This window comes from Ranitomeya imitator, chromosome 2 (genome assembly GCF_032444005.1).
Source record: "Ranitomeya imitator isolate aRanImi1 chromosome 2, aRanImi1.pri, whole genome shotgun sequence".
Lineage (NCBI taxonomy): Eukaryota > Metazoa > Chordata > Amphibia > Anura > Dendrobatidae > Ranitomeya > Ranitomeya imitator.
This window is the reverse complement of record NC_091283.1, coordinates 470,645,532-470,663,171: the sequence shown is the minus strand read 5'-3', so window position 1 is coordinate 470,663,171 and position 17,640 is coordinate 470,645,532. Positions and strand designations below refer to the sequence as shown.

Here is a 17,640-nt window from a genome sequence, read left to right as displayed (position 1 = left end):
TAATTTTCTCCCAGATAACCACTGTGAAGAAGCCTTGATTGTCCAACAAATATTAGCTAAGCAGTTAGTACAATGCTGAATGTAGGTTCAGTTTAGGAATTTGGTATATATATATATATATATATATATATATATATATATATATATATATATATATATATTGTAAGGCAGTGAGGGGGATCATATACAAAGATCGTTATGTGTCCAATAGGATGCTCATAGAAACATACTAAACCTGCTGTAGAGCATGGTAATTACAGCCACAGTTGTGGTTACAATGCAAAATAAAAGTGTGGACTTGGTCAAACTATTTGACCGAGTCAGATTTAAGAAAAAATAACATGGGTTTTTATTTTTGGAGAAATCTGCAGGATGGTAATGGGATGGATCTCTCCCTTCACTCGGGGTTTTGGGAGTGCCCCATGTCCATGATTCCCATTTAGCTTTCAGTTAGGTTTGGATGCGTCACTCTTTGGTTTTCAAGCATCAGAGCCAGAGCTCTGTGTAGGACAGGTCTGAGTGAGATTGAACCCAGGCCAGAGCCAGGCAAATCAAATCCACTGATACACCCATTAGTGATACGGTGGTGCAGTTGCCCACAGCAACAGAATTGATACGGACGATCCGGCTGTGAACAGGAGGATAAAGTTTTAGTTATTTTTGGAAGTTGCCAAAATAAAGACATTTAAGTTGGACTAACTTAGGTCACTGTGTATGTGCATGGTTTTTAATTAAACTATTAAAATTCATTTGCATTGAATCCTTAGGGCACCTTGCCAATGCCACCACTGAACTCTTGAAACTTGACAATGAGGAGCCTCAACTAACAGAGCCATACCTTTCCAAACACAAAAAGCTCATGGTAAGTTTCATAACCATCCTGGTATGCATGATTTTATCTTCTGCAAAATAAGTGACCACCCCCTTTTTATAAGGTCAATTGGGCCATGCAATGTTAATAGTAAGACTATACTAACTATAGTATATAGTAACTATAGACTATAGTAACTATTTGGGACCCCAGGGTAGTTGTGGGGTTAATGTCAATGCTGGATGTTGTAGTGCAGGGCAGGTGATGCAAAAATAATTCAGGGGACACAGCAGGGTGCAGTTTACACACTTTTACTCACAGTTCTTTAGGCAGTCCCCAGCCGAGGTGCTGTGTCCTCCGGGTCTGTGATCCAGCCAGCTCTCAGGTAATTCGGGGTACACTTTGCCAGAACTCCCTTCTTATGTTCCTTTCCTGGCCATCTCGCTGCGCTGGCTCCCACCTTTCCTTCCCTGCACCTTCACACAGTGTCCCAAGCCAGCAGCCTCGGATCTTGTCGGGCGACATCTGTCTAGTCCCCGTGGTCCTATGTCACTACCTTTTCAGCGGACGAGTGTGGATGTAGATGTGGCACATACAGATACCACAGCCTTCGGCTTGCTAGCTGAGCCTTATAGTCCTCCACTAGTCTTGGGGGGTCGGTTCCCCCTCTGTGAGCTGGTCCCTCCACCCAACTACGGTCGACGTGGATGCGGGCCCTACGGGTGGATTGCTCACTACCCGTGCCCCTAGGACCCCTTCTTTCTCTTTAAGTCTCTTTCTCTCCTCCTTTCTATAGCTTCACCTTTCTCTAGCTCCCTCTCTCTGGGAGCTCCTTTCTGCACATGTCACTCCATTTACTTCCTCTCACCGACTCTCACATCTGCTCTCCTCCCCGCAAACTGACTACACACTCCCCTCCCACTGTCACCACCCTTCTTGCCTGAGTGAGATCCTGTCCCATTCTCTAGGGTCTGCCCAACTTGCCAGGGTAAGGTGATGTGATGTTGAATGCAAGTGTGTGGGTCCTAGCTAGTTCCCCTCCTTACCCGGGAGCGGAGTCCCACACCTCTCGATGAGGTGCAGTACCTCTGTGGTGACCGGACCTCAGGGGCCCCACATAGGCACGATATAATGCATTATGTCCCTATAGTATTTATTTATATGTTTTATCCATGCAAATAGCCTCTTCAGAGAAGAAGACGTTTGCAACTCTAATACCACCTATTCCTATTGGAAGTACCAATCCTAAATGTCAATATCAACCTTTGAAAGGGCCTTTAAAGATCTGATGTTACATTTTTGAATTGCTACTTCTAATAAGTGGCACTAAAGCTCCTGTCCTCTCTAAAGAGGTATTTCCATATGTATATTTCCAGAGGAGGATTGCATGGCTTATAAGTCTCCTTACGCTGTCTTGATGCTCTGCAAAAGGAGAACCTTTATCCCTTAAACACTATGCTTTATTTGTAACTCAAAAAATCTTACATAGAGTCTGGCTGTGTCTAATAAACTAGTACATAAATGCATTTAAAAAATCCATACATTACTAAGCTCTGGACTTCACTATAATAGTTGTGAGATGTCCAAGCTGGCCATGGTAACATACATGAAGTAGTAACATAATTTTCTTTCCATTGTAAGAAATTCAACTCAGGAGTATGCCTCCCTTGCCAAAGGCCACACTCCATTTCTAGCTTGAGAGCTAACTTAAGATATCTCAGCAATGAGCCTCATATATGATTGCCAAGGTGTCTGTATACATTAGATAGCTGTCTGCCAAACACTGGATGGGCTTTTCTTGCCAACCACCTTCAGTACACATACTCGCTCAGCTGAGCAGTCATGAGTTAATTGGGTAGAAGGAAATAAAACACTCTGGTAAGAAGAATGAATTGGGCATGTAGTTCCTGAATCAATGATTGGGGACATTGTTTTAGGCTACCGTGATATGAAGTTCTTGGGTATTATGCCAACCCTCATAATTCCTATGAAATTCTAGATAAACTCCTCACAATGATCCCAGTGATATAGTAAATTGTATGGATCAATCTATAGAAAAACATAATAATTGATACCAACACACATTACATAGAAGGTGTCCACAGGATACGGATAAGGTCCACGGATGTGTAACCACACGTTGAATTCAATCTATCCCACCATTATAGCAAGGTCAGTGCTCATAGTCCAATACTCTACATATCTAATACTGGTATCCTTATTAATTTCCTAAGGCGAAAATCCTGGAACACGACAATGTAAACAACCTGAAGAAAATCCTAATTGAGCTAGCCATGGTGTTAGACCAGCTGGAGGCTGAGCTGGAAAAAAGGAAGATTGAGTATGAAGGTAATATTCAACAGTTCTTTGTAAGAGATAATCTCATCCTTTAGGTCTGTACCTTCTTATGCATTCATAGCTCAGTTTGCTGCTAAGAAAATACCACCTATGGCAACTGGGCTCTAATGGCCCCCATACACAGACTAAACTTGGCCAAACCTGTGACATCAAGCCAACTGTCTAATGTATGGTGCCCCTTCCATATTCTCCTACAACAGATGTTGTAGAGCAGTGTTCCCCAACTCCGGTCCTCGAGAGCCACCAACAGGTCATGGTTTCAGGATCTCCTTTGTATTGCACAGGTGATAATTGCATCACCTGGCCAGGCAAGCATTCAATCACCTGTGCAATACTAAGGAAATCCTGAAAACATGACCCGTTGGTGGCTCTCGAGGACTGGAGTTGGGGAACACTGTTGTAGAGGAAGAAAAGCATCCGTCCTTCTGGATTTCCATCCCTTCTTAACATTTTGTTCTCCCCACTCCTAGAGTAGTCAGAGAAGGGTAGAGCGCACAAGAATGCTTGGCCGAGCCAAGAGTATGGGGGTCTTAAAATTATTAGCACTGATTGAACAGTGTCAGAGTGTGTTGGGACATGTCCTTTTGACAATGAATTGATGCAAAACCAGAAGAAATAATAGATGGTCATGGCAAAAGATGGGTTAAACTAAAGGTCCTCAGACAACAATGGTCTGTTAATTTCAGCTTACATGGGTTGTCCTGTGATCACTCATTCATCATGCGGGTTTGAGCACTGGGAACTGCACTGATCAACAGAATAGGGCAGTTTTATTCATTCCCTATGGGACTGTTGAGTGCTGCTTTCGGATTTTTCTGGTAGCCCCATGAGCATCCCCACTTTTTGCAATGGGTATAAAAATTCCCAGTTCTGCTGATTAGTGCGGGTGTCAGTTGCCGGACCACCACTGATCAGAAAGTTATAGCCTATCCTATGGATAAGTGATTATTTGTTTTTACCGGACAACCCCTTCTAGTGAATAAATATATCTTTGAATTTTGAGATCTGTTGCATTAGTGTGCGGTGTATTTAAAAACATGGAACTGCCCACAGCTTAAATCAATGTATTGAGCAGCACAAAAACACCAACATTTTAATTAGCAAACCCAACCTGGAAAAAAAAATCAATGCCTTAATTTCCTGTTCTAGGCACTGCTCCTGATAGCCAGTTTCCTACTCCACACTGATGAGGGGCAAAAACCCCGAAACAGCTGTCTGTGGATGGATACCATGCTTGGCATAGGTGGTTTTCCTTTATTGGATGTTTTCCTTCATAGGATGCTGCCCTTCCCGTGGTTGTTCCTTCCCGGTGAAAGGCCTGGCTATTCACTGCCTGCGTTGAGAAACACGTGATGGTGTCTCCGCAGCTCCTCTACTTTAATTTCCTGTTCATTATTACAAAGTGAATGAATGGTCAGTGGGAGTAACGAGAAGTCAAGCACATTACACTGCAAACTTGGTCAGCTCTAACTGAATGCTAAACATCATCATGTGAGACCTAGTTATTAGGCCTCAAGCAATGTCATGACGGGCTTGACCCTCAGGTACCATAATATTGCAGTGCCTATAGTAAGAGGCACCTAGGATGCGGGTCTAGGGTGTTGGGCACAGAACTGATGACCACTTGCAAAGAAGGGCCAGACTGGTCACCAGATCAGAGAGGTGAGAATTTACCATAATTGATCCTCTCTATCTCTAGCCTATGTGCCAGAAATGTGTGTGTTGGGAAGCCCTCTTTCACAGTAAAGGTGTCCTTACCATATGACTAAATAAGGAGAAAGGTTACCATACATATACTACATATTGATCAAATGTGTTAATTTAAATGGCATTCCTAAGCAAAAAGTAAAATAATAATGTGATCTAGTATGGTAATTATAACACCCAGGCTTGGGGCCAGAACCAGACAAATTTGCACAGATGCCAGGCCGCACTAGGTAGAACGACCCATGAGAAATTGGATGGACCTGCTCTGTGAGTGATAGGATATGGTAGAAAAAGGGACTATGGGTTAAGTAGAAATGATATCAGTAATCTAGCAGGCAGACATCCCAGACTACTTCTTTATACCTGATTTGCTCTTACCTTCCCCCACATTAATGCTTAGAAATAAAATGAATAATTAATGTGACCTTTTCTGAGTCTCATTAGGATCCATTCTCCCCACTCTGCTTCAATGTTATTTCATTGGAAGCAACACTCATTCTCCCATCCCACCACTAGCCCAAAAGCCCGAGTATATGTGGTAATTCACATAAGGGATCATTTTATTGACTTAAGAGATAAACTATGACCAGCCATATTCTGTATATCAGAATGTGTAATAATTGCTGGGTAATGCTTGCCAATCATACACAGGGATGTATCTTCTTAAAGGAGTTATACTATGAATCATTTTTATTCCAAAAGTCCTAAAATGTTGTTCATGGCTGTTTGTTTTTAGCATAAAAATAACTTTTCAACATTCCTCGTTCCATGAGCCTAATTGTACTTCTGCTAATCTACCGCCTCAACGCATTAACCTAACGATCCCTGTGTGGCCCATTCAAAAAAGAAAAAAAAAACAACTTAAACCATAATCAGGTTCCTCGCATTATGTTCTCATACACTTTATGCAGTATTAGCCCTCTGTGTCTGTACTGCTACATACTTAGGCAGTTAACTGGTTCATGCAGCTTTACATGAACACCCGAGCCTTACACTATGGCTGGTCCGAACAACAAAAGCAATTGTTACCATCCACCTCTCGTGTCTCCCCTTTTTCCTCTTAGTTTCTAAGCTTGCAAGGAGGGCCCTCATTCCTTTTGGTATCTATTTTGAACTGTGATTATTGTTATGCTGTAATGTCTATTGTCTGTACAAATCCCCCCTATAATTTGTAAAGCGCTGCAGAATATGCTGGTGCTATATAAATAAAATTATTATTATTATTAATCTGTACTGCTGGTGTAAGCTGTGGACAGAATCAGTCTCCTTCCCCTTCTGGAAGCTGACAATATAGTATATTACCCATGCAGAAAAAAATCTTCTCCGGTACTTATATACTATACTGCCAGGACGGTGCAGACGTTCTGCTCCTTCCCCAATGACTGCATTCAAATGAACATAGTATCACTAAGCAGAAAATGGGCTGTTGGGATTCTGACTAAGCATGTGTGTCCACGGGCAATCAGATCTTTAGGTGAATGTACACATTGAACTCCAGTCATTCACATTGGTTTCCCCTCCTGATTGCATCAAAACAAAGGTGTAGCTCAGAGATGGGAAAAATATAAAATTAAAAAAAGTTTTATTCTGTAGTGGTATCATCCAGGGATCATTCATGCACGGTGTAAAATTTCTATTCAGTAACAAAGCCCCTTTAAGAGAGTCCGAAACATTTTCAGTCGTTCCCTGCTATATGGCCTATGTTGCCAACTTCAGTGCCTTTGGTTTATGATTAATGCATTGTCCCTAGACATGGACACTTTTTGTTAATTAAACACTCCAGAGCCCAGATTTCAGCACTCACTCATCCCATACTTCATCATATCCCAGTACCCATAACTTGATCGTGGGACCTCAGGTGAAATTGTGTTATAGGGTACCCCCTGTCTGTAGGTTAGAGGTGGCACTGTGGCAGACAGATTGAAGTAACCCATGACTGCAGGATCAGACTACTGTTGGTTTGTAGTGTGTAGCAAGACACAAACGTATTGGGAACAGGAGCTTACATGACATCTCATTCTAAATCCAATAGCTATTTATAAGGAATTGGTCCCTCCTTTGCAGGATATACCTTCCACTCTTCTGGGACAGATTTCTACAAGAATTATTCAGTGTGTCTGTGAGAAGTTTTCCCATTCATCCAGAAGAGCATTTGAGACACTTGTCTGACATTTGATAGACACTGATATTGGGCAAGAAATGAAGGAGACCCTTCCCTAACCTGTCCCCACAAAGTTGGATGCATAAAATTGTCCACAATGTCTTCATATGCTGAAGAATTAAAGGGGTGTTATCAGGTTATTAAATTGCTTTAATTAGACAGCATGACAAGTTTGTAATTGACTTGCTTTTTCTATATGCTATTATCCTCCTGCAATGAGAGCTTTTATCTTTCATAGTGTGCAGCTAGTTTCCATGGAGCTCAGCTACTAGTGTCTGACTTGACCCTGGCTGAGAGTACACAGTAGATATATTCCAGGAGATGGGTTAAATCCTAATCTCCCAGCCACCTCTTTCCAGCCCATTGATTTCTATACACCAGTTAGCTGATCACCTCCTACCCATCACTCTCAGCTCCTGACAGGCTGCTGTTAAAAATCTTGCAAAATCACCAGCCTGCAGCATTGGCTTTTCCCAGATCAGTTCTCCTAATCACAGTTCTTGGCTCTATCTGTCCGATGCTATGCGTTTGATTAAATTCCGCGTTATTTCTATGTGTAAATATATTGATAACTCCTCTGATGGCTGAATATGTTATAGCAGAACTTGTGCTGAGCTTTATACTATGCATCTACTAATACTACAGCTCTGCTACTCACCAGCACCCACTTAAGGAGGATCCCCCACTCTGATAGAAATCAAGAAGCGAGGAAACTGCAGAGCACTTCAGTTCTCAAAAGACAACTTGAGGATAACCCTTTCAAATGTACCTTAATCGGAACTGAGGGGCTGAGGCCGACTCTTGAAAAATGGCCCCATAGCATTATCCCTCCTCCACCAAACCTTACAGTTGGCACCATGCAGTCAGGCAGGTTACGCTCTCCTTGCATTCACCAACCCAGACTCATTCATTAGATGCCAGATGGAGAAGTGTGATCATCAATCCACAGAACATGTTTCCACTGCTCCAGAGTCCAGTGGTGGCAGCTTTACACCACTCCATCCAACACTTGGCATTGTGCTTGGTGAGATAAGGCTTGCATAGAGCTCCTGGGTGATGAAAACCGAAGCCATAAGGCTCCCGATGTACTGTAAATGTTAATGTCAGGAGAGTTTGCACTCTGCAGTTATAGAGTCAGCAAGGCATTGATAACTTTTCTGCCTTCTGCTCCCCAGCACTTAATGAGTCCTCTCTGTAACTTTACGTGGTCTCCACTTCATGCTTGAGTTGCTTGTGGTTCCTTTCACGTTACAATAATATCACTCACAGCTGATGGTGGAATATTTAGGAGGGAAGATGTCATGAACTGACTTGTTACATCAGTGATGTCCCATTACAGGCCGTCGCTGGTATCACTGAGCTCTTTAGAACAAGCCAATGTTAATAAAGGAAGATGGCATGGTGATGGGTGTTATACACCTATGTCAATGGGACTGACAAACCAGAATTGAATGATTAAGATTAGTGATGAGCGAATATACTCGTTACTCGAGATTTCTCGAGCATGCTCGGGTGTCCTCCGAGTATTTTTTAGTGCTCGGAGATTTAGTTTTCATCGCCGCAGCTGAAGGATTTACATCTGTTAGCCAGCTTGATTACATGTGGGGATTCCCTAGCAACCAGGCAACCCCCACATGTACTTATGCTGGCTAACAGATGTAAATCATTCAGCTGCGGCGATGAAAATGAAATCTCCGAGCACTAAAAAATACTCGGAGGACCCCTGAGCATGCTCGGGAAATCTCAAGCAACGAGTATATTCGCTCATCACTAATTAAGATGTTTCCAAAAGTATTGTCCATATAGTGCTGGTCTGTTTAGTTTTTCCATACAGAAAATAATTCTATTAAAAAGTTATTTCATTATATGAATTTAAAAAAAGTGATTGCAAAAGTTTATATACATTTAAACAGGGTAGTGGACACATTGTGTTTAGGTTATATGTAGATGAGAAAGATTGCTTGTTGGACTGGGTTATAGGCAGTGTAAAGTAGGCTTTTTGTGAGCTGTTTGTGGATGTGGCTACACCTATTAGCTATTACCTATTTAATGGGAATCTGTCAGTAGGATTATCCCTCCTAAGCCGTCTATATAGGCATGCAGGTCATATAAAGTTGAATAAATTGATATCTTGATAGGTATGATCCGATGTTTTATTCCAGAGAAATCCACATTTTTCTTATTTGTAAATGAGCTGTTAGGCTCTATGGGCAGGACACAGGTCTGAACGAAAATCTGCCTCTAGAGCTTGTTTTAAATAAAAGGAGGAGTTACCAGTGTGAGACATGTAATGGCGGCTTTCTGTTCTCCTGATCTCACTGCAGAGCTGTGTGTGGTTCGGCTCCTCTCAGCTTCAGCTTCCATCTCACAGGCAGCTAGTGTTTTAATATTGTTGCAATACAGCAGAGCTGTGAGAGTGCACCTGCTAATGCGTTTGTAAGGACACAGTTCAGTTGTAGTGTTCTGTGTTAGTTACTTGTCTCACACTGGTATCTCCTACTTTTATTAAAAACTAGCTGAAGAGCCCGGCGTTGCCTGGGCATAGTAAATATCTGTGGTTAGTTATAGCACCTCACTTGTCTTATTTTCCCATCACGCCTCTCATTTTCCCAATCACATCTTTCATTTTCCCCCTCACACCTCTCATTTTCTCCCTCACTCCTCTCATTCCCCCTAACACTTGTCATTTCAACCTCACATCTGTCATTTTCTGATCACTCCACTATTTTTCCTCACTCCTCTCATTTTGCACTCACACCTTTTCATTTTCACCTCACACCTCTCATTTTCACCTCATCACCTCAGTATATACATGTTTGTCATCTCCCTTATATATAGTATACATCTGAATGTCATCTCCTGTATATAGTATATACCTGTATGTCATCTCCCCTGTATATAGTATATACCTGCTGTGTCTCATCTCCCCTATATATAGTATATACCTGAATGTCATCTCCTTCTATATATAGTATATACCTGTATGTCATCTCCTCCTGTATATAGTATATACTTGTGTGTCATCTCCCCTGTATATAGTATATATCTGTGTCATCTCCTCCTGTATATAGTATATACCTGCATGTCATCTTCTATATATAGCATATACCTGTATGTCATCTCCTCCTGTATATAGTATATACCTGTAGGTCATCTGCTCCTGTATATCGTGTATACCTGTGTGTCATCTCCTCCTGTATATAGTATATACCTGTATGTCATCTCCTCCTGTATATATATGCACCTGTATGTCATCTCCTCCTCTATATAGTATATACCTGTGTGTCATCTCTCCTGTATATAGTATATATCTGTGTGTCATCTCCCCTGTATATAGTATATACCTGTGTGTCATCTCCTCCTGTATTAGACCTCGTTCACACGTTATTTGCTCAGCATTTTTACCTCAGTATTTGTAAGCTAAATTGGCAGCCTGATAAATCCCCAGCCAACAGGAAGCCCTCCCCGTGGCAGTATATATTAGCTCACACATACACATAATAGACAGGTCATGTGACTGACAGCTGCCGTATTTCCTATATGGTACATTTGTTGTAGTTTGTCTGCTTATTAATCAGATTTTTATTTTTGAAGGATAATACCAGACTTGTGTGTGTTTTAGGGCGAGTTTCGTTTGTCAAGTTGTGTGTGTTGAGTTGCGTGTGGCGACATGCATGTAGCGACTTTTGTGAGATGAGTTTTGTGTGGCAACATGCGTGTAGCAACTTTTTGTGTGTCGAGTTGCATGTGACAGGTTAGTGTAGCAAGTTGTGTGCAGCAAGTTTTGCGCATGGCGAGTTTTGCGCGTGGCGAGTTTTATGTGTGGTGCCTTTTGAGTATGTGAAAGTTTTGTGTGAGGCAACTTTTGCATGTGTTGCAACTTTTGTGCATGTGGCAATTTTTCCGCGTGTGCAAGTTTTGCGTGTGGCGAGTTTTCCATGAGGTGAGTTTTGCACTTGTGGCGAGTTTTGCAAGAGCCTAGTTTTTGCATGTGGCGAGTTCTGCGCGTGGCAAGTTTTGAGTGGCGACTTTTGTGTTTCGACTTTTATGTGGCGAGGTTGGTGTATTTGTGGTGAAATGTGTGCTGAGGGTAATATGTGTTCAAGCATGTGGTAGTGTGTGGCGCATTTTGTGTGTGTGTTTATATCCCCGTGTGTGTGGTGAGTATCCCATGTCGGGGCCCCACCTTAGCAACTGTACGGTATATACTCTTTGGCGCCATCGCTCTCATTCTTTAAGTCCCCCTTGTTCACATCTGGCCGCTGTCAATTTGCCTCCTACACTTTTCCTTTCAATTTTTTGCATTGTGTAGATAGGAGCAAAATTGTTTGGTGAATTGGAAAGCGCGGGGTTAAAATTTCACCTCACAACATAGCCTATGATGCTCTCGGGGGCCAGACGTGTGACTGTGCAAAATTTTGTGGCTGTAGCTGCGACGCCTCCAACACTTTTCCTTTCACTTTTTCTCCATTATGTAGATAGGGGCAAAATTGTTTGGTGAATTGGAAAGCACGGGGTTAAAATTTCACCTCACAACATAGCCTATGATGCTCTCGGGGGCCAGACGTGTGACTGTGCAAAATTTTGTGGCTGTAGCTGCGACGCCTCCAACACTTTTCCTTTCACTTTTTTCCCCATTATGTAGATAGGGGCAAAATTGTTTGGTGAATTGGAAAGCACGGGGTTAAAATTTCACCTCACAACATAGCCTATGACGCTCTCAGGGTCCAGACGTGTGACTGTGCAAAATTTTGTGGCTGTAGCTGCGACGCCTCCAACACTTTTCCTTTCACTTTTTCCCCCATTATGTAGATAGGGGCCAAATTGTTTGGTGAATTGGAATGTGCGGGGTTAAAATTTTGCCTCACAACATAGCCTATGACGCTCTCAGGGTCCAGACGTGTGACTGTGCAAAATTTTGTGGCTGTACCTGCGACGGTGCAGATGCCAATCCCGGACATACACACATACACACATTCAGCTTTATATATTAGATAATTTTTGGAGACAGATTCACAAGGAGATCAGTGTCCAGCCCATAGCCCTGAACAGCTCATTTACATATAAGAAAAACATGGATTTATCTTGAATAAGACATCATATTGCATATAACGAAGTGTCATTTAATTTAGCTTCCTGAGATGTCCATATAGAAGGCTAAGGAGGGTTGATCCTACTGACAGATTCCATTTAAAGACAACTAACTAGTGAAAAAGTGTTCTAATCTGAAGGGTACCCTCATGTGGTATTATAAAAACTATTATCACTTTGCAATGTGATTTTCAGCCATGCACATACATTTCAATTGTTTTCACTTGTAAAAACGTTATGGCCAAAATTGTATCATAAAACCCATCTATTTGAAATTACCCTGAGATCCACCTCCATGGGCTGCTAGATTATAATGTGCTATGTAGTTTTATTACTGTACTTCGTACTTTCTGGCTCCCTCTTCTGGTACTTTTACCACATTACATCTAGACAAGTAAGCACAATGGCGTACAGTATTTCACCTCTCAGATTTTGACCTTGCCGGTCATATCTGTTACTCTGTTCTTTTTTTATCTCACATGCTCATCTTCCTGTATAATTAATGTACAATCCCATTTGCATCTGTCATGCCGCACACTGCAGGCTATGCAGGACACAATGCAGTGGGTTGCCAGTGCCCAAGGCAAGGCAAGTATTGCACCTCCCCCAACCCAGTAATGATTAATGCCCCTTAAAACAAATTATTATTCCTCCTTTAAAGTGGCACTTTAGGAAGTATTCATGACCCTTTAGTGCCCCCTTAAGAAGCAGTGGATGCCTCCTGCATAAGAATTAATGCCACCTTTGTGCCACCCACCTCTTCTCCCCTGTATAAAAAGAGGGCGGTGATATCATTTCACAGACAATGCTTGGATGGTGACATCTTGTAGGCGTAGTCCTGCGGCCTATAGATCGGAAAGTAGTGGGGTAGGGAGTCTATGGCTCCTGCTGTAGCACAGGAACAAACTTTAACAGCGTCATGTTGACACCAATACGGTTCAAATTGGCACTCGCCTGGTGTTCTACAGCACCCTTCCAGAGGTACAAAGCATATGCACTGCTCCAGATATAGGAGGCGGCAGGATGCGAGCATAGCTAGAGGGAAGCCTCCAATATGGGGATTGGCTGGGAGGATTCAAATTTAAATAATATCATAGAATGATTGGGGAAATGTATTTATGGGCGGGTAATGTGGTGGAGAATTAGGGTTATATATTGAAAAATGCAGGGAAGTGGCCATTTGAGGGCTGACAATCCCATAGAAAAGTTCTTTTCATCCAACCACAAGTGTATTACATCAGGGGTCCCCAACTCCAGTCCTCAAGGCCCACCAACATGTCATGTTTTCAGGATTTCCTTAGTCTTGCCCAGGTAATAATTGCATCACCTGTGCAATGTAAAGGAAATCCTGAAAACATGACCTGTTGGTGGGCCTTGAGGACTGGAGTTGGGGACCCCTGTATTACATGATTGCAGATATTGATTCCCTCCTGGGGCAGCTATGGAAGGTGGCGAGGTCAAGAGGCGAGGGTTGACTGGAGGCTCAGTTAACAGGCCTGCCGGGAGGTGAGCGAGATCAGGAAATGCCTAGGGGGTCCAGAAGGTGGGCAAGAAGATCCAGGCAACCAGAATGACTGAGCCCGAGGTTGCCTCACGCTGAAAGTGCAGATGCAAGAGCCCCCCAGGGACCCTGTGGGAGGTGGACGCAGCCAGGCTACTCTTGCCTGATGCGCTCGGCCCTGCAGAAATTAAATCAGCCGGCCTGCAGTCACGACAGTAAGCAGGTCGTGGCCTATACCATAAGTGCGGCCTGAACCGGAAGTGCAGGCTGCTGCTCAGATTGGCAGTATCCAGGATTACTGCGGCAGGCACACCCGGAAAAGTTCTGGTCAGGGTGCGTGCCAAACCATCACGTGATTAAAAACTAGCACAATCCTTCTAAGCTCTATGTAGAAACAGGAAGTATCTTTTCCTTGCATGAGTCATCATTAGAACTACAATTCTGACTCACTGCAAAGTCCCTGGGAGTGGGAAAAAGCAGAGCAGATGGGTCAGGAGTTGAAGAAGGGATGGAGCTGGGCTGCCAGGGACTTTGCAGTGATGTAGAACTGAAACAACATGTCCCATATCAACTAATGTACAGGACAAGGAAGAGATCCCAATCATGATAATAAAAATAAAAATTAATTTTTATTAATTATGCCATAAAGACAATGCACAACAATAATAAAAAAGCAAAATGCCGTCTAGGGGACGCCAGAATACATCTTGATAAAGTCATCAACACAAAGCGGGTCAAGAGAGCATTATACTGCTGATGAGAACATTATACTGCCTCTGTACAAATCCCTAGTTAGACCGCACATGGAGTACTGTGTCCAGTTTTGGGCACCGGTGCTCAGGAAGGATATAATGGAACTAGAGAGAGTACAAAGGATGGCAACAAAATTAATAAAGGGGATGGGAGAACTACAATACCCAGATAGATTAGCGAAATTAGGATTATTTAGTCTAGAAAAAAGACGACTGAGGGGCGATCTAATAACCATGTATAAGTATATAAGGGGACAATACAAATATCTCGCTGAGGATCTGATTATACCAAGGAAGGTGACGGGCACAAGGGGGCATTCTTTGCATCTGGAGGAGAGAAGGTTTTTCCACCAACATAGAAGAGGATTCCTTACTGTTAGGGCAGTCAGAATCTGGAATTGCTTGCCTGAGGAGTTGGTGATGGCGAACTCAGTCGAGGGGTTCAAGAGAGGCCTGGATGTCTTCCTGGAGCAGAACAATATTGTATCATACAATTATTAGGTTCTGTAGAAGGACGTAGATCTGGGGATTTATTATGATGGAATATAGGCTGAACTGGATGGACAAATGTCTTTTTTCGGCCTTACTAACTATGTTACTATGTTACTAAAACCAAATGTAACCAATTCCTATGTATTGTAGCAACCAATTTGATGATATATGGTCTTAATATTTGCATATAATCATATATATGAAGACCCCTTTGGAACACTATATATCATCAAATTGGTTGCTACAATACATAGGAATTGGTTACATTTGGTTTTAACCGTCTTTGTGTTGATGACTTTATCAAGATGTACTCTGACGTCACCTAGACGGCATTTTGCTTTTTTATTATTGTTGTGTATTGTCTTTATGGCATAATTAATAAAAATTAATATTTATTTTTATTATCATGATTGGGATCTCTTCCTTGTCCTATACATTAGTTGATATGGGACATGTTGTTTCATTTTGATGAAGTGCCCTCGGTACAATTGGACATATGTTGAAGTGATGTAGAACTGTAGTTCTAATGATGACTCATGCAGGGAAAAGAGACTTCCTGCTTCTAAGTGGAGCTTAGAAGGATCCAGTTAGTCTGTTTTTAATCACGTGATGTCACAGACCTAATGGAAAAGAGAAGAATTAAAGGGACTCTGTCACCTGAATTTGGAGGGAAGAATCTTCAGCCATGGAGGCGGGGTTTTGGGGTTTTTGATTCACCCTTTCCTTACCCGCTGGCTGCATGCTGGCCGCAATATTGGATTGAAGTTCATTCTCTGTCCTCCATAGGACACGCCTGCGCAAGGCAAGATTGCCTTGTGCAGGCATGTACTACGGAGGACAGAGAATGAACTTCAATCCAATATTGCAGCCAGCATGCAGCCGGCGGGTAAGGAAAGGGTGATTCAAACACCCAAAAACCCCGCCTCCATGGCTAAAGATTGTTCCCTCCAAATTCAGATGACAGTGTCCCTTTAACTGCGTAGAAAGGCAAAATGAGGGATATTGAGTACACAGTGCCATATAATATGATGATTACAATATATTAAGACTAGGCACAGGCAATTTCAGGAAAATCAAGCTGGTCAAATGTAAATGTATTTAATGAGATGATGAACACAGAGAGGTATGTGTGTCACTAAAATATATGTGTGTATATATATGTTTTCACGAATATTTGAGCCCATGGATCCATTATAAGTCCATTTTGCAAGCCGGCGAGAAAATCTCGCCATACGGATGTCATACGGATGTCACACGGATGCTTACATGCGAGAAAATCACATCCTCGCACTGCACATGGATGACATACGGATCACTGTTCAGGGAACATTTCTGCGATTCTCGTCCGTGTAAAACGGACTGATTTTTTATACGTTGTGTGTGACTCCAGCCTAAAGGAGATCCCCCAACATTAAACATAATGGTATTTTACTTACTGATCACAAGGGGTCTGATTGTCAGGACCTTGCAAAAGCACAGGGGCAGAAGCATTTTTTTCCCCTCTACAGCAGCACTGCCATCTATCTGCAGTGTAGGGAAGTGCATCACAGCCCTATGTATGTGAATGGAGCAGCTCCCTGTACAGCAGTGCCATTTTGACAGTAAAAATGATGAAGGAGAATTGACCCCATAACTGAGCGTATTTACACCATTGAATAATAATTGGGAATATCCCTTTAAAAAAAAAAAGGAATATCTGCAGATTATTTTACTTTTTTTTCCCTGCGGTTGGATTTTTTTTTTCCAATTATTTTAAGGTTGTTTCCACCAATCTCTCCCCATGGGGAAACAATGTACGGTATGAGTTATGTCAACGTTGCAGTTTTTTACTTGGAACCAGAGGTGACTCCAGGTCACCATTAAGGCACCTTTCGCACTAACGTCGGTACGGGCCCGTCGCAGTGCGTCGGGCCGACATACCGACGCATGCTGTGAAGTAAAATCACAACGGGGGCAACGGATGCAGTTTTACAACGCATCCACTGCCCCATTGTAAGGTACGGGGAGGAGGGGGCGGAGTTCCGGCCGCGCATGCGCAGTCGGAAAAAGCGGACCCGACGGACAAAAAAACGTTGCAAGCAACGTTTTTTGTCCTGACGGACTGCAAAAACCCGTCGCATCTGTCACACGACGGATGCAACGTGTGGCAATCCGTCGCAATGCGTCGCTAATGAAAGTCTATGGAGAAAAAACGCATCCTGCAGGCAACTTTGCAGGATGTGTTTTTTCTTCAAAACGACGCATTGTGATGTGCGTCGAAGGATGCTAGTGTGAAAGTAGCCTAAGCTGCAACCTTAGAAGGAAGATAGACTTTTCAATGACTGTCCAATCATATGGAAAATCTAATGGTTCAGAACCTGTCCTGTCCCTTTTAGGCTGCATTAATTTATATCTTCAGTTTTAAAGCTGAAGTCTTAAATAGGTAAAGTTTTACTTTTATTCTACTTCCACATATGTAGCAAATATTTTATATATACCTGCCTGAAATCGGCTGGGCAAGGAGTTTGGCAAGCTGGAAAGCCCCAAAAGCAAATGTTAGGATTTGTTTCAGCTTTGTGGTATTGTGCTTTGGGGTAGTGTGGTGCCACCTGCAGGTCATTTTTCCTTACTGCAGTTTTATGAAAATTAATATTTAAAGTGTATTTTGTGATCACATTGTGGATGTGTGGTTTGTTTGGTTATTTTCTTGCTGAAGGGGGCAAGTTTACCTTTCAAAATGGTGTATCATTTGTGTGTGTGGGTGCAGTATGAACGGAGATACAAAATA

At 42.5% G+C, this 17,640-nt stretch overlaps 1 protein-coding gene across 1 annotated transcript in view; it reads left to right on the top strand.

Annotated features, from left to right (window-relative positions):
- Positions 1-17,640, top strand: part of GDAP1L1 (ganglioside induced differentiation associated protein 1 like 1) — a 107,266-nt gene that overhangs the window by 88,073 nt on the left and 1,553 nt on the right. The window contains exons 4-5 of the mRNA XM_069751258.1: positions 768-862; positions 3,046-3,160. Of these exons, the coding sequence (XP_069607359.1) occupies positions 768-862; positions 3,046-3,160 (210 nt within the window). The remainder of the gene's footprint in view (positions 1-767; positions 863-3,045; positions 3,161-17,640) is intronic.